General features: G+C 37.3%; 1 protein-coding gene across 3 annotated transcripts in view; it reads right to left on the bottom strand.

Annotated features, from left to right (window-relative positions):
- Window positions 1–18,245, bottom strand: part of Spta1 (spectrin alpha, erythrocytic 1) — a 75,711-nt gene that overhangs the window by 40,794 nt on the left and 16,672 nt on the right. For all 3 annotated transcript variants that reach the window (XR_373600.4, XR_001783648.2, NM_011465.4), the window contains exons 11-22: window positions 17,423–17,560; window positions 16,598–16,708; window positions 14,659–14,736; window positions 13,972–14,127; window positions 11,596–11,800; window positions 9,872–10,053; window positions 9,051–9,294; window positions 8,113–8,235; window positions 5,188–5,405; window positions 4,311–4,403; window positions 2,248–2,385; window positions 468–619 (exon numbers count right to left, since the gene is read on the bottom strand). Coding sequence is in view for 1 of the 3 variants with exons in the window: in NM_011465.4 (NP_035595.2) it covers window positions 468–619; window positions 2,248–2,385; window positions 4,311–4,403; window positions 5,188–5,405; window positions 8,113–8,235; window positions 9,051–9,294; window positions 9,872–10,053; window positions 11,596–11,800; window positions 13,972–14,127; window positions 14,659–14,736; window positions 16,598–16,708; window positions 17,423–17,560 (1,838 nt within the window). In the remaining 2 variants the exon portion in view is untranslated. The remainder of the gene's footprint in view (window positions 1–467; window positions 620–2,247; window positions 2,386–4,310; window positions 4,404–5,187; window positions 5,406–8,112; window positions 8,236–9,050; window positions 9,295–9,871; window positions 10,054–11,595; window positions 11,801–13,971; window positions 14,128–14,658; window positions 14,737–16,597; window positions 16,709–17,422; window positions 17,561–18,245) is intronic.

The following is an 18,245-nucleotide window of genomic DNA, read 5'->3' as shown; positions in this document are numbered from 1 at the left end:
AAATCAAAGAAAACAGACCATCAATTTGAGAGAAGGGGATGGGAAAACAGGGAGAATGTAGAGGGAGGAGTTGTAGGGGCAAAGAAAGAAAATAAAGTATGTAATTTTATTTTAGTTAAGTATCTTTAAAGTATCAATGGATGAAAAGAATGACTCATTTCACTACTTTTTGTGGTAGAAGAGTGAAATTTTACGTGCCAGTTAGATTCAAAACAATACACAACATTCTTATGGATGTCTGCAGACTTTGAAGAAAGCTGGCCAAGGAGTCAGAAAACATGGCTGCGTGCAGGGTCTGACACTGAGACAACATCTCTGGGATTTCCTTTCTTCATTATATGGACTGGTGTATGAAGATTAAAATTTGTGAATTTACATCTCTAAATTGAAAGATTCAGGACCATGACAGGAAGGCAAAGTGGATATCTGGCCACGTCCATATCGAAGCTTCCATCCTTCGAACTTACAGGGTCTCGACCTGCTGCTGGAGCTGAGGGATGTTGACTGGCTCCTCTTGCCGATGCTGTGGGAAACCTGGTAGCTCATCGGGGGCCAGTTTCCTGACATAAACCGCTGGCACAAAGCCCTGGTGATCATCAGCTTCAACCTTCCACCAGTCCTAAAGGAAGAACAGACTCCTTCATTAATCCTTCGAAAAATTACAAGGCCTAAAAGCTTCAATTCTCACAACAGTCTTCAGGAACAGGAACAGCTGGCTAATAAGAGCTAAGCGTCACTCATTGGTGCCGCATAATTGCCTTATCAATGAAGGATTAATAAGGAGTAGCAGGTACTGTAGAAATCAGCTCCTGAAATCAACTAATTTGATATCTGAAGTCAGATGGGGACAGGGCTCAAAAGTCAGTGAGGAATCATTTGGGCTTCTTGGATGTGGCACTAGCATTTATCAATCTCACTGAATTCACCAATGTAAATTCTTTCATTGCTGGTGCATTAATCACTCGGAGATCCAGTTCTTTAGAGAAAATGCTATAAATGTGATCCAAAGAGGAAGTGGACATGGACTTCACTTAGATTTCTTTCTTTCTTTCTTTCTTTCTTTCTTTCTTTCTTTCTTTCTTTCTTTCTTTCTTTCTTTCTTTCTTTCTTTCTTTCTTTCTTTCTTCCTTCCTTCCTTCCTTCCTTCCTTCCTTCCTTCCTTCCTTTCTTCCTTTCTTTCTTTCTTTCTTTCTTTCCTTCCTTCTTCCTTCCTTTCTCTCTCTCTCTCTCTCTCTCCCTCCCTCCCTCCCTCTTTCTCTCTCTCTTTCTTTTTTTTTTTTGCTAAGAAAAATCTTGCCTTCATAAAGTATTCATGTATCTTCGAAAAGAGTAACAAGATCAAAATTCTTCTCTTAGTACATTTGGAGATTAATTACGTATTAAAATATTCTTATAAGGAAAAAATACTATAAAATTCCATTAATTTTCTTAACACTGTCTTTATAAGCATAAAAGAAATCAAGTTACCAGAAGATTTTTTTTTCTTAAAAATGATGTATCTCTGTAGCTCAGTCTAACCTCAAACTTTTGTGCTTAAGTGGTCCTTCTGCCTCAGCCTGCCAAGAGAGGCTGGGACTATTCATTGTCTCTCATCAGGTTTCTCCTAATCCTAAAGACTTGTTTCATTCACTACAAATCGTGGCATAGAAGAGCAACAAGCAAGGGATGGGGAAGAAAAGGATAATTTACTTCTATAAATCCATTATTAATAGTTTGTCAAATCTTAAATATCTTCACGTTAACTCCCTAAGTAATTTTTATTCATTGTTTTATTAATGCTAAGATTTAGATTAGACTTCAAAAAAAAATCCAGAATGTTTGTCCATCTATCTATCCATCCATTCATCTAGCTATCTTTCTGTCCTTGCACTGTATTTTAAGAAAAATGTTACTTAAAAATTATTTAAGAGAACAAGGATTAAATGTTGAGCATTAATAACACTTATCTGAGATTGGGGGTGGTGGAACACACCTTTAATTCTAGCATTTGGAAGACAGAGGCAGATGGACAGATCTCTGTGAGTTCAAGGCCAGCCTGATCTACAAAGTGAAGATTCAAGTATGACTGCCAGGGCTACTTGGAGAAACCTTGTCTCAAAATTCAAACCAACAAACCAATCAACCAAATAAATACACAACCCAAAACAACAACAAAAATGATATACAACAAACACCTATCTGGTGGGCCAGGAGAGTGCTGTGGAAGAGCAGTGTTGTGGACAATAAGAGAGTTGAAGGAAAAATCACCTTGTTGATGGAACTGAGCAGAGTTAAGACATCATTCTTCTTCATGCTGACCTCTCTACGGCTGCGAGCCTCAAAGTCATACAAAGCTATGACCCTAGCTTCTCGACCAGCCTCGTCCACTGGTGCTGCCTGCTGTTGCTGGGGGAAAACAAACAAGCCAGATGTCAGTTGCACCCTGAAAGTCTTTCCATGTAGATCTCACTAGTGGTGCACAGTTTCCAGGGCCTCTCATGAGAGGGAAGCCTTGGCTGGAGTTCTGATGTGGCTGCAGCCTAACAGTTGTGATCCTTCAGTACGTAGTGACAGAAGTACCTATCACAGACCTGGTAGATTTGGAAGAATGAACATGGCCAACAGCACATGCACATTCTATCGAAAGAATTGTATGTTCCAGACTACTGTTCTTTAGTGGGAAGGGTAATATACTTCTCTGTGAAGATTCAAATAGACCACACCCATCAACATTTCAGGAACCTGAGAACACGAGGCTCACCATCTGTCATCACATCTGTCATCACGTTCTCCTATCTCTGCTTTCTCTGGACCTTTACTAACAAGTTTCCCCGTCTGCTTCCTCTTTAATTCATTTTATTAAGGGGTTGTGAAATTTGTGCTTTAGAGACTGACAACCTATAGCACAGAAAAAGCCACAGAATTCGAAAAACTACGAGTATACTACGTAAGATTTCTCTCTCTTTAAAGAAATCACTCTGTTCCAGGATATGCATTCTTTTTTAATTTTTGTGAAGTTTTGTTTTTGTCTCCAAAGCACACACCATTCAGGCTGGTGTAGATGATGAAACCTCCTTTTCTGGCTCTCTGACTTATGTCTGTCACCTGTTGCATTGCCTCATGACTGTATCCAGGGACCCACTGGGCACATTCTGACACAGGTGCAAACAGATGTGCTGTAAGCCTGTTTTGACTTGCCATGCTCAGTCTATTCTAGACTGAGAGTGTGGTTTCTCAATCGCTCATTAGAATGATTCCTTAAGCAGAAAAGGACACATCTCCTTTGGCTTGTTCCCCTATATATAAGGTACTTTTTCACTTACTTAATTCCAAGTTAATCACTCTGAATCACCCACTTCTTAGCCTTCCAACACTTTCAGCCAAACATGTTTCTGATTTCCCAAATAAGCTTGATGGTTCTGTACCTTGGTACATCTGTTTCCATGGATTATGAGTTGTCAAGGGGTCTTTCTACATCTTGATTATAAAATTGTTTCTCTTCTCTGGCAGTCATTTCAGGAGAACAGAAATTACTTTTTTATGATGGTCCCATTTTCTACGTGCTTTATATAAATGTGTAAAAATATTTCCATCCCTGTAACCAGCTAATTTTCTGACATGGTTATTTTAATTCAAACCTGTATCTCTCTATTTGATAAATCTTGATGTTTAAATAATATCCAAGTCACAAAGCAGAGAAATTAAGATGATAAAATATGAAAGTTATAAACATAAGAGGGGAAAGATAAAAAAGAGCAAATGAGAAAGCCATAAAGTATATCAACAAACCTAATGCTTATTGAAATTTTATTTTGGCTTACATTTATTATAGGTGCTACAAAGAGTTTAACATTCTCACCTTAAAAATAATAATGGAAATAGTGTTTTCTTGGCCATTGTTTCCTAGTTTGTATAGAGAGAAAGAAAGAGATGGGGGGAAGAGGTAGAGAGAAAAGAGAGAGAAGAGGAGAGGAGAGGAGAGGAGAGGAGAGGAGAGGAGGGGAGGGGAGGGGAGGGGAGGGGAGGAGAGGGGAGGGGAGGGGAGGAGTGAGGAGGGGAGGGGAGAGGAGGAGAGGGGAGAGGAAGGGAGGGGAGAGGAAGGGAGGGGAGAGGAAGGGAGAGGAAAGGAAGGGAAGGGAAGGGAAAGGAAAGGAAAGGAAAGGAAAGGAAAGGAAAGGAAAGGAAAGGAAAGGAAAGGAAAGGAAAGGAAAGGAAAGGAAAGGAAAGGAAAGGAAAGGAAAGGAAAGGAAAGGAAAAGAGAAGCCAGTTACAGAATCCCTTTACATCTATACTAAGAAGTGGGATTACTGTCAGAACCTGACCCTTCTCACCTGGCAGACTTCTGCCTGATCTCTTAGAGCCTTTATGCTGTTTTCAAATGCATTCAGATCCACCAGGAAGGCTTCATGCTTCTTGAGAAGGGCCTGGAATTATGGATAGGAAGATGGTTAAAGCAAATATCAGAGCCACACCAGGAACACCATGGAGAAGCCTCAGCTACCATTGTTAATGGATTGTGTGGTTGTGTCAAATGCCTATGAGAGTCATTTACGTCTATATCAGAAAATTTCTTTTCATACCACATTTGCAGAACTCAAGGAAATTTCAGTAAACAAATGAATAACAATTTGATTGTATTTTTCTCACATCAAAATAAATGAGCTTTAGACACCTTTTAATCAAGACCTGTGAGAGTGTGCTATTGTGGACTATCCTACTTTGTAGCATTGATATCGAAAAGCTTAAAAGACATACTGTTTCTAAAGCTGATGAAATCTATAAAGATTTTCCATATTACACAGAATAAAACAGTAATGGATGTAAGTGGGATTGAATGTAAATATGGTCCTTAAGGTTCTTTGTATTGCCCACATATCTGTCTCATTTTATTTCAATAAAGGAATTCAGATGCCCATTTTAAAGGCATGGTTGTCTTATGAAAGTTCAGGGCAATTCTGAGAAAGTCAGAATAAGACCAAGAAAGATAGATCTTTGATCACAGACTTTGGAATTTGGTTCTCTTTATAGGATCTATGGAATTCTAAGAGATTAGAAAAAAACTGTAATACTCCATTGGGATCTCTGCTAACATTGAGGCTATCATAGCAGATCATGAGAAAACAACCACTGTCGAAATGATAGATAATTTAGCCTTTGATGGAATTTGGTGAATATTCACAGGACCATGGTTATTCCAGCCCACCTTACCCCAGCTGCTTCTTCATCAGCTCCATAGTTTTTGTTGTCTACAATGGGTTCTTTCTCTTTAATCCATGCTTCTGCTTCATGCAGATCTGCCAGGTACTGTTGGAGCTGGACATTGGCCTTAAGATCATTCTCCCGTCTAATAGCTCGAGCATGGAGAGACTCCATATTTTTGTTCAAGCTTTCAACCCTAGATGCTATGTCTTCTGCAGCGAAGTGTCCTATGGAGTAGGTATGGGCATGGTGAGTAAGACCCTCATTTATAGCTCTATCATGTTCTAATCCTCACCAAGTCTTGGAGAAAGGCAAGAGGCAAGAATATGATGCTGAATTTAGCCATGATTACAATTTAGGTCTCTGGGAGGTAGACTGTCCTAAATGAGATTAAGCAGCAGTAGATGGGGGATAGATGTATGTATGTGATGATGAATGAGTTGGTATGAGCTAAGAGCTATGGACATGGAAAAAAACACCCACAAGTCCTTTAAGTCTCAGAGGATGAAAATAATTTCTTCTCTAGATTAACAGAAGGACCTGCAGATCTCCATTCTTCCTTAAAGGTAGAAATTGGAACAAAATTTGAAGAATATGATTTTTTCAGAGCTTTAATAAAAGGAAAGGAAAAGAAAAAAAGATGAGGCCCACCCTAATGATGGTGCAGCTTATGTTACAGTTTAGAGGATTTTTGCTAGGAGACTAATCCAAGCTATACCTGAGTCGATGAGAAAGAAAATGGAGAACTTGAGACAACTAGAACTTTTGAAGCAGAGAACCTAAGGGAAAGGTCCTTCATAGATCTGGAGCTTCAGAGACATTCAGTGAGAGACTGGTGAGACATATGTAAACATGCAAAGAGACGATGAGAGAATGTGTGCAGGCAGCTATTCTGTCCTTGGGATTCATCTAAATATCCAGATAGTTAAAATTACCACCCAATAACAGAAAGAATGCCATTGACCAAAAGTAGAGTCATTGGAAAGGTATCTTACGACTACACTCATCTCTAAAGTAATGCAATGATACAGTCTGTTTGAAGAATCACAGTGAAGGGCCAAGAGACCCTAAGGCTGTCACATGGAAGAAATGATATGAGTGATAAAAAGACAAGGTTAAGAGTCCTGGAAAAGAAGAGTCATGCCAGACAATGGAAGGCATCAGATTTCAAATTGCAAAGTGTAATGCTGAATATAACATGGCTGCATCTTTAAGGCGTAAAGAAGCTACTTTTACATGTAGTAAAATAACATTTGAAAAAAGTGAATGTAAGACAAACAAAGGCTTCCAAGTGAACAGAAGCAAAGAGATTTATGATTAGCTGATCAGACTACAAGGGCAGTCAGAAGAAGTTCATCAGGTAGGAGGCAAGCAGTGCAGATGACAATCCTGAACAGCACAAAGGAGCAAAGAATAGCAGAAGAGGTAAATAAACGGAGAGATCTTTTTATTTCTTAATATTACTCAAAGCAAATTGAAAACTAAAGTCAAAATCATGCTAAAGCCTCAAAAGTTTCATAATGCAACAAAATTAAAATGAGCAGCAGCAGAAAATATGGGAAAAAATGAAAAATATCCTAAAGGTTGTTACACTACACACAAAACATGTTATACTACTTGAGTTTAAATAGTCATAAATCAATATATCTACTTTAAATCACAGAACAATAGTTCCCAGCGTTTTGTTCTCAGATACCCTATACAAACTTAAACAATGTTGGGTACACCTATTAGGCTGCCATACATATGATTATATTCATCAGTAATTCCCATATAAGAAGTTAAATATGAAAATTTGTCACAAATTAAAGGACAACCCAAATTCTTATAATAAAAAACACTGAGTAGGGACACTGACTGCTCTTCCAGAGGTCCTGAGTTCAATTACCAGTAACCACATGGTGGCTGATAGCCATCTGTAAAGGGATCTGATGCCCTCTTCTGGTTTGTCTGAAGAGAGGAACAGTGTACTCACATACATAAAATAAATAAATAAATCTTAAAATAATAGTGAACAGATTTTAGACAAAGGAATATTTCCAGAAACAATGGTGGATATTTTGGGTAGAATTATATATATATATATATATATATATATTACACACACACACATATACATATATACATATACACACATATATGTGATAAATAGACTATATGTTTGTATATATATATCTATATGTATAATAAACCTTTAAGATACAAATTGGTGAGAATATAATAAGAATATGACAAGGTGGAATTAAAAAACAAAGAAAGGTTTAAGCAACAATAATAAAGGAAAATAATTCATTGGTTTATATAACTTTCTCAGCAAACTTTATTTCAGCCTATACTTTTGAAAACTGGATACTAATTATTGAGTATTGAGTAGTTAACAAAGGAAAATTTTTTGTAACCTATGTTGCTTGTTTATTTCTGAGATCTGATGCTGAAATTTAGCGAATAGGAATTGCTCAGGATGAATAGCCAATATGTGAATAGTCACTGAAGCTGTACAAAATGGGAAATTTAAAGGAATGTTCTTGTTACTTTATTACTTTGTTTCCATAAAAAGAAAAGGCTTTAGGTTATTTGGAAGGTCTTATATAGGAAAACATTTTATGTTTTACAAGGCTTTGGAACTTAGATTTGAGTTCTGCAATGTTTACAAAGAAGTATATTGATAAATAGACTACAATTATTTTATTTTAATGATTTGGGGTTTGCTGCGTAGAGGATTTAATGATGTGTTTGTACCTTTTCTATGGCTGAATTATAGAAACACAAATCTATATACTGCTCTATTAGAAACACTTAAAGGGAGCTTTCAGTAAATCAGCAAGTTAGTGCCACCTATTTCTAAACTCCCATTAAGTACTAAGAGTATCTAAATTTCTTCCCCAAAGTCTGTTATGGTGATGTTTCAGCCAAATTCATAAGTGTCACACCTACCTTCCTCCACCATTTTGTTTCCCCTCTCTGTTATTACTTGAATCCGTGGTTCATGACTCGCAATGTCTGCCAGGATGACTTCATGTCTGTTTAGAAGATTCTTGGCTGCAACCAAGTCCTTTCCTTCAGAGAAAAAGATTCAAGGTTTGGGATTATCCTTATGGAATGTGCTTATTAAATACGCTTTACTTGTTGCCTAATATTAATGTCACACAAATAATAGCCATCTTTATTCTTCCATCTTTATTCTCCCTGCATCTTCATCATTCTACTCTTTCTAACGTTCAGATTTTCTTTCCATGTATTTTGCACTGCTGTATCTCTTCAGACACTCTCAGTGCAACTTCAACAAGAATCAGAGTTTTGTATCATGTTTTTGTAGAGTAGTCTCTTTATTGCCTCTTATATATGGTCCTAGTACATCTGGATAAAGTTGGACAATATTCATATGTGATTTTCCTGTATGTTAAGACAATACCACTGTCCTGGAAGTTATACTTATGGACTAATAAGTTCTAAAGTACAAGAAATTATATGTCCTCACCTCACTTTTGAATCATTGTGGTAGGTCCTATAGTTATCCAAGGATCACCAATAATCCAGACAAATATCCTTGACATTGTAAGTATTAACCATTGCTTCTCACTGAAGAAGCTTTAGGAAAATAAATTGTATCTGAAGCCCCCAAAAGCTAAGCACTCCATATCTTCCTAGAGGCATGAATTCATGCCGTTGTCCATGTCTATTTTATAAAGCATATCTGATGGCACAATTTTGAAATATGTAAATATTTATGGGGGGGGTCAGGATAAAATCTCATGGATCTGGAGTGGAGAAGCTGAGAGTAAATGTTTTCCCCTCACTGTTGCATCCTGGTTCTCTTGATCTGGAGAGCTTGGTCCCCTCCTGACTGCTCAGTGTGATTGTGCTTCACTAACCAAGATGAGTGGAAGCTGCTGAGGGCTCAGTCTCCTGGATCCACGCCTCCTCATCTTCCGAGTCTCTGCAAATCTGCTGTAGCTTGAGTAGGTCAATGAGCTTCTTCTTCCGAATGGCCAGTGGCTCCTTCAGAGCCTCAAAACGGGAAAGCAAGGATTCCTGCCTTGCACGGATGTCCCCAGAGTCGGGATGGCCTATCTCTTCAAAGTGTGCCGCCATGTCTGTGAGGGTGTCCACCTGATTCTGAGGGAGAAAGACAATGTGCATTAGGAAAGTATATAATTTATTAGAAATAGATTAGATTTATCATATGCTGAAAAGTGGAGGCCATGTTATTTTTATTTTTTCTCTGTGATTCTTTATAAATGTGAATTTTAAATATAATATAATATAAAGTTACTTTATATTCATGAATTTTAATATTTTAAAAGGGTTGATAAGAAAATATGTGTGCAAAATACCAGAATAGGATACTCTTATGCTATAGGTGATAGTATTGAGACAAACTAATGTGAAATGAGTTACAAATGATAAATAAGGAGTACGTGGCAAGGCTGTCTATAAAGGCCTAGCATTTCAGACTCAGAGAATGGCATGATACTCAGAAGAGTCAACTAGTTTTTCCATTAGTCGTCAGTTTCCACATAAATGTGCTCTGGAGAATGAGAGGAAATGGGAACTATTGGGAAGAGGCAGGTTGCCAACTAAATTTACCTTTGGTTTCCTGATCACTTAAGAGGAATACTACTAATGACAAATTAGGTATATGCACAGTGTTAATGTCTAGTTTCATACAATCAGCAAAATGTTGAAAACAAACCTGACGAGCAGTCACATCTGACTCTAGAAGGCCATGTTTTCTTAGTAGATTCTGTACATCAGCCAGACCTTTCCCATAATCCTCAGAGGTAACCTGCCACTCCACCTCCTCTAGCCAGCGCTTCAGGTCTTCTGCATTGTTCTCAAACTGTAGCAGCTGGTTAGCTTCATACAGCTGAGTCCCTGGAGTGAGGGAGGGTGAAATATTGGATAGAAGACATTAAGAGTTAGTTATGGCCGTTCTCTGCACAATGTAATATCCTGTCTCTCAACTTAAGGAGGAATATGTTTTGATATTCCTAAGAGAAAAACAAGAGAATAATTATAGAAGTCATCATAAGTTAGCAGAATTCTGGTAGCATTTGGTTTTAAATACAGAGATGTTACCAGAACAAACACTAAGTTGCATTTCCTGGTGAAATGTATTTTACTTATTAGTTGTCAACTCTTTTGGATATTTTCAAATGCAATTTGGTATGTATTCTTCAGACTCTACATTGAATGAGATTCAAATTCAAACATCACATTTGCTAAACTTTGGAGCTAGGTAAGTGTGAAATTTTAGGTGGTTTCAGATATAGCTTCACTACTCATGACCATCCGTAATCATAAGCCATGACTCATTATTTTATCTTAGAATTACCTTGAAAATTCCTATTATATTTAGCTAACTCTTTATTCTATAACTTTGTAGCTATTTGCATTACCATTCTTTAAAATAATTACTATGTCTCCTGCTATGAAAAATTGCTGTGACATCTTACTGTTAAAATAAGACTATATTTTTTCTCTAAGCCCTAAATCAGGGTGATATCTAAAAAACTTAATGTAACATCTGTTTTTTTATACTCAGGTCAAAATAACATCTACAGATGAGAATTGTAACAGAGTAGATACCAAAACAGAAAATATCATTTGTAATAATTACTGACAAACAAGTGATTAATTTCTAAATGTAAGAGACAAGATAAAACATAAGTGAGGGTATATATATATTTGAAAACCTACAACATATTCTGATCACTTTCTAGATAGGCAAAAACAGCAATTTATCAAACCCCATAAGATCAAAAATCGTAGGATCATCATGTGTGATACCAACTTTTCATTTCTAAACTCCTTTTTGAAAAAGATTTATTTATTTATTTTATGTGAGTACACTGTTGCTGTCTTCAGACACACCAAGAGAGGGCACTGGATTCCATTACAGATGGGTTGTGAGCCACAATGTGGTTGCCAGGAGTTGAACTTAGGACATCTGGAAGAGCAGTCAGTGCTTTTTAACCACTGAGTCATCTTTCCAGTCACCATTTATAAACTCTTACTGCCAATTTTAATGCTTAATATTATAACCCATTTATATATCTAGTTAATTTAACCAAAATATGTAATAAAATAATTCAAATATATTAGGTTTGGGTAAAAAGACAATATTGAATATGTGGCCTTCAATATTTCAATACTTATTTAAGAAAAGAAATATCTAGGAGAAAATTGAAGGAAAATAAAAAGAAGTTCAATGAAAAACCCAATGTAAATAAAGAAATTATTTAAAGGATTAAGTACATAATATGTTATATTTAGACTGGATTTTAAATGTTGGTGACCAGATGACACAGGGAAGCAAACATATAGGATCACCTTGCAAGCAGTTCACCAAATGACATGATGATGGAGACAGAAAACGTAGATTTATGAAGTTGTAAATCAAAACCTCTGCTTTACCTTTTTGTGCTGTTGCCTCCAGCAACTCCTTCCAGAGGTTGGCAACCTCACTCAGGCGAGCAGCCACAGCCTCAGAGGCGTAGTGACCATCCTCAATCATCTCCTGGCCTGTTTTCTCCAAGTTATTGAGCATAATCTCATTCACTGCCAATTCCTCTTCAAAGTCCTGCTGCTTCTGAACCCGGCTCTTCAAGTTCTGCACATCCTGAGAGAGAATGAAAAAAATCAAGGAAATTATTGTTTGAAGACGGAAGGGCAGACATTTTGAGGGTGACCAGGACCAAATGATGAGAATCTATATAGAAATATCAAACTGGAACTGATCTGAAAGCATCTCTCCATGCTGGCTATCTTTCATAGTCCTAGAAAGTAACAATCAGGCTAGTATAGAGGAGACATCAAGAATCCTACCCAGCTATGAATTCAACTATCTCTAAAAATATACTGCAAGATAAAATGTGCCTTCTGCTGAAATAGTGGTTGGACTGTCATTGGAATAAACAACCACTCTCTGCTTAGATTTGAGCTTGTCCTCTGAGAGGAAGCTCACATTTGGTATTGGAAAGCTAGTCAAAAGTCTGTGGTTGTTGGAGGTCTCAGTCCCTAGTGGTAAATGTACCACTCTTATAAAAAGTGTTCATGGTGTCAAGCTGCCTTATTAATATTTATGTTTATTCCCAGAGACAAATGTTACTCCCAGATTTAATCAGAGAAGCATATCTTGGCAATGAATGATGGTGAATGCAGAGATGCATGGTTGCTGAAGGAGACAAGAAAAAAAAGATCAAAAACTTAGTGCTGAATAGCATATAAGGAGTAGGGGCCATCACAGAAGGGAGAGTAGAAAGAGTGTAAAACCCAATGGGTAGGGAGATGGGATATGAAATGCTGGGATTGACACAGCCAATGCAGTCACGATCTCATGGCAGATGTGATGGCTTGCAGTGAGTTGCATTAGAGTGGGCACCTGCAGTACCCATGTAAGAAAGTCTCAAAATAAAATAAACACAATGAAGGGAATACTAAAATGAGATTCTTTCCCATTGCTTGGGAAATTCATGTGGCAATTTCTGCTATATTTAGGGCAGAATGGCTAAGCCCTCCAACATGAGTTCAGGAAGATTATTTGAAAATAACCCCCATTAAAGCATGAAACATCAGTCAAGGCTGCTATGAGAAACAATTATTTTCCATTTTTTTAGATTTATTTATTTTATGTATATGCGTACACTGTTGCTCTGTTCAGACACACCAGAAGAGGGCATCTGATCCCATTACAGATGATCCACCGTGTGGTTGCTGGGAATTGAACTCAGGATTTTGGAAGAACAGCTAGTGCTCTTAACAACTAAGCCATCTATCCAGCCCCTATTTTCCATTTCTTTCTCAGGACATACACAACCCACCCATTTGCAATTTAGAGTTCTTTTTGTTCTGGATACACTAAAACTGTTATTCCTACAGAAAATGCAAATGTGTGCTCTATACTTCTGTAGAGGGAAACATAATGTAAAGTATTCATAACTCTCAAATGTAGGAACAAAAATGTCAGAAGTATACATTTATGGATAAAAAATATACATAAAAAGGGATACTTTGAATATTAGCCTATAAATTGAAAGATTAATTTGAGCTTTGGCTGGTAATGTGAATAGTTACAAACTGTGTATATGTGTGTGCATACGTTATTATTAGTATATGCACAAAGAATTCACTGGTACATTGTTAGAAAGAGAAGTTAGTGACCCCCAGCAACTTTCACATTCGGAAACTAAAAAGGGGCAGGGCAAAGATTCTAGCCCAGGTCTGCACTTTAGGCTTGATGTGCTTTTAATCTGTGTTGGAAACATGATTTAAACAATTCAGTGACTCTGAACACATTCCAATTCAGAAAGAAGCTAGCTCTTCATTCATAGAATAGACTTGGTCCCTTCAATCCATAATGCTACATAAGGTAATACGTCTACATAATCCAAATGATTAAGTTACTTTTAAGCTTATTTAAGCTCTAAAATTTTGAATGTACCATTTGAATCATACAGACTCTTAACAATTACAAAGGCATAGAGGAGAACAAGGTATGGTGTTGGCACACGCCTTTAATTCCAGATACTCCAAAGCTGAGGTAGGGTGATTTTGTGTTTGAGGCATGGTAGGAGAACATAATATGTATGTCTTAAGGTAAGACAAATTAAAGAGGCATGTAGAGAAGCAGAAGGAGTACTAGAAGGACAAAAATAATCAAATAAAAAAAGATCTCTGTCTCCCCATTCTGTTTAGGACAGTAGAAAGTAGTCCAGCTGAGTGGGGACAAAGAATTGGGCATTGGAAAGCCAACTGCCAATGAATATTAACAGGTTGAACAAAGTTCCATACCTTGTAATCGTCATCATCAGCCAACTTTTTCTTCTTATTGATCCAGGTTTTTAGGTCATCTGAGTCTTGATACAGTTGTTGAAGAAGTTGTGAATCTACCAACAATTTTCTTCTAGTGGCAGCCCTTTCACGCAGGGCATCACGTCTGGCCAAAAGCTGTAAAGCGCACACACACACACACACACACACACACACACACACACACCCATGGAACTGTAAATAAACTCATGGCCATCAAAAGCAAATATAGACAGTTGAGATCACTGCCCACCCTGGCTGTCTTTCCCCAATGCTTTTCCTGATACTGGTGCACAGGCCATGACTTGACTTGTAAATACTAGAGTCATCTGGGAGGATCAAACTTCAATTCAAGAACTGCTTCCATAAGATTGACCTGTGGGGATGTTTGTGGGAACATTTTCTTGATTAATGACTGATATAAGACGGAGCATGGTGGGCAATATCAGGTGGTGCAAGCCATGAGGATCAGGTTAGTAAGCAGGATTCCTCTATGGTCTCTGCTTCCGTTCCTGACACCAGGTTCCTGACTTGGCTTTCCTTTATAATAGATTGCAAACCCGAAAGATAAATAATCCCTTTCCTCCCCCAAGTTGCTTCTCATCAGTGTTTTATTACAGCCACCGAGATGGACGGACAGGTAGAGAGAGGCTCTGGCCCTTGGCATACCCCATCACGAATAGCAGCGATATTCTCAGAGTCATAGTGGTCATTGTCAATAAGCTTGGTTGCAGTCTCATCCAAGGTCTGAAAAAAATAACATTTTTTTCCTCAGCAACAGCTGAATGAGTGTCCCCAGTTTGAGTATCTCTTTACAACAAACAATATCAACGTACAACTTCAACACTTTGAAGGTTAGATGGCCTAGATCCTACTTATGGGTTCCGATATACCTGAACTTAAAATATACACTCTTGGCTACATGATTGCCTTTTCTGCACTATAATTTTTTTCAATCTAGGTCACAGTACAAGAATTCAGATGTCACTATGAGTAAATGCAGGAGAAACGCTATCAAGGATTAAAGCCAATGTCACTTTCTTACAGCTCTTCTGTCCATCCCATCTACCTGCAGCTACTCTCTGTCCCTAGATACACTGAGTGTGATATAGAAGTGAATTTTTAACCATATTCGCTCATCAGTCCCTCAAATTGCTAAATATCTCAATGGATTTATTAGTTGGGATAGGTAAATTATACAAAATATGTAAAAAAATAAAATGAGTTACTCTAATTTCAGCTTTTTGCCAGTATGAATCTAACACAAGTATATGAATTAATAAGGATTCACCTTATGTTTGATATTAATTAATAGGGGAGATTTGGAATCAACTATATTGTTTTCTACAACTAGTGTTGGTGATGATGTATATGCTTGTGTGTGAGTGAGTAAGTGTGTCTTTGTGTGTGTGTGTGCTTGCATGTGTCTGTGTTTTCTACCCTAGGAGACAACCAAAGACAGACAGTGAGTTGCATCCCTGATGTATCATTTTCTTAGAGTCCTCATATGGTGATAAATTTTTATAGTATGTTATAACTTAAATTTCAAAGTAAAGCTCCATAATTGCATTAGATAGAAAAATAAAAAATAAAAATGCAGATATATTATAAAGGAAATGATCCTTCATAAAAATAATTACGATTGAACATGTAAATTTTTAGAGAGGAATATGCATTAAAGTATTCCTGAAAAGGACAAATATATTTCAAATATTTACATGATGATTCTTTATTAAATATAGGATTTTATTTATAATTTAAAACACATAATATAAAGTATGTAATTTCTTTTAACTAAGAAATTATGTCCTATCACCTTCCTAAATATATTTTCTAGATCAAGGAGTTTATTGTTAAAATATATTTTTTTTATTGCTGTGAATATTTTCCTTTCTATCCCCAAAGGATGAATCTTTTTTTTTTTCAGGACAGAATCCAAAAGACTTTATTAACACAGAGACGTGCTAAGTCTTGTATATGCTAAGTCATGTATATGCTAAGATTTGTGAACTACAGATATTAGGTATCATTTTTATTTCATTTTTCTTGTAAGCAATTGTCACCTTGCTACCTGTTCAAGTGGCTTTTTTTTCTTTTCCTTAGGTATTTTCTTCATTTACATTTCAAATGCTATCCCAAAAGTCCCCCATACCTCCTACCACACTCCCCTACCCACCCACTCTCATTTCTTGGCCCTGGTGTTCCCCTGTACTGAGGCATATAAAGTTTGCAAGACCAAGGGGCCTCTTTTCCCAATGATGGCTGACTAGGCCATCTTCTGCTACATATGCAGCTAGAGACACAGCTCTAGGGGATACTGGTTAGTTCATATTGTTGATTCACCTATAGGGTTGCAGACCCCAAAGGATGAATCTTGACTTGGTTTTCACTTTCACACTATATAAATATTGTATATGGTCACAGAATCAAAGCACAGTGTTTTAAGATGTGTAGCTAAACGTTATCAACAACAAATCAAGCAGTGGCAATTTAGAAGGAACTGTCCTCATGTTAGGTCTCATAGTCACAGGGTGATTCACTTTAGCGGGATTTATGGAGACAGTGCATACAATTCGGAAATCATTGTCCAACCAGAGCCCTTACTCACTATGATCTTTTCTTCCTGGGCAGTGAACGCTTCTTCAAAGTCATCATGCTTCTGAAGGAGGGCTTCCACGCTGCCCACTGAGTTCCCCAGGTCTTCATTTTCCAGGAAAGCCTGAAGAAGACAAAAAGGCAAACCCCAGGTTTCCTCATTGGCAAGACATTTTCCTCTTGGAACATCTCTGAGACAAGAACAAAAGAAGGAGCCTAGAAAATGAAGAGCGAGGCAAGCATTTGCACCAATAAAGATGTTATGTAGAAATTAACCTCAAATACCATGAGCTTAGATCCCTAGCTTTTAATGTTTGCACACAACTTCCTTACCTGTATCTCTGGGTCTATCTACATAAATTCTCTCAACTAATTACCACTCAGAGTTCTCAAAACTACATCAAGAGGACTACTTTATCCTTAGAAATCTTTCGTTAACCCCGACTTTTTTTTTTTCTTTCTGAGCTCTCACCAATTTGATACTCATTTGATTATTCTTTAACTGTAGTCAAAATCTCTGTGCTACACAGGTAAACATAGTTTTGGAGATAGTGTCACTAGGTAGACCAGATGGTTTCAAACTTCTGAGCCTTATGCACACTCAGCACCCTGCGTATTGAAATCACAGGTGTGCCTGCCATGCCCATCTTGTACTTAAACATTTTTCTATGACTTTACACAGGAGAGATTTTAGCAAGCTCCACTTTCCTATTTGCCATTGGATCATCCTCCAGCTTCTGATACATGCTTTGCCTAAAGAAGTGGTGTCGAGGCTACTGATACTAGTCAACATAGTGAAGAATCAAAATCTGAAGGCTGGCCTTGTGACTCCTATTACCTCTTGTCTGCTCATCCAACTATCCACTTGTTCACTGTCTCGGTAGAAGAGATGGAAATCCAGACATTGGCGGTATTGGTGCTGACACTTGTCCCACAGTTCCAGCAGAGCAGCCCAGTCATTGGCAAGTATTGTCATCTTAGGAAAGGAAGGGACATTGTATCAGAAAAAAACTAATAAATAAATTTTATCCTACATTTATCTAGCAGCTAGTAAATGAAATGCCATTTGAAAGATCAAAAGTGAATAAGGAATGAGCTATTCTCTGACGGTCTCAAAATTCAAGCAAATGAGTGCAGTATAGGAAAAAATAGGATAAATGCCAAAAAAGAGACATAGCATGCTTTCTATGTATTAGAAAAGAAGAGATTAATTTCAGACTGGAAGAGCCAGGGAATGAAATACAGGAATTATAAGCACCAAGAAATGTATAGAGCTAGTGAAGAGCATTAGGGATGAAGAATAACATCAGACCATAAGTCAATTATATTGCCAGGGCATGAGCATGTAGGTTATATGTTGCAATTTGGAGAAAAATCTAGTGTCTAAAAATGGGTTGATATTTGATGATTTCCTTATCAGTGGTGAAAAAGTCAGCTTCATGTGAGGTTGTATAGAAGAGAGCAGAAATGATACAGATGCATCTCATTGGACTAGGCACTGTATGGGACCCAAAGCTTATCAAAGCACATGTATCACTGAATTTGTCATATAGAGTATGAGGATGTGATAAAGTAAAGCAATGAGGCTTTAAGAGGGTATAAAGGTCTCACATTAGATGGGAGTCAGAGAATTGATGAAGCAAGGTTCAACGCAGAGCAAT

The sequence above is a fragment of the Mus musculus genome, chromosome 1 (assembly GCF_000001635.26).
Source record: "Mus musculus strain C57BL/6J chromosome 1, GRCm38.p6 C57BL/6J".
Taxonomy (NCBI): Eukaryota; Metazoa; Chordata; class Mammalia; order Rodentia; family Muridae; genus Mus; species Mus musculus.
This window is presented reverse-complemented; position numbering and strand designations above follow the sequence as displayed.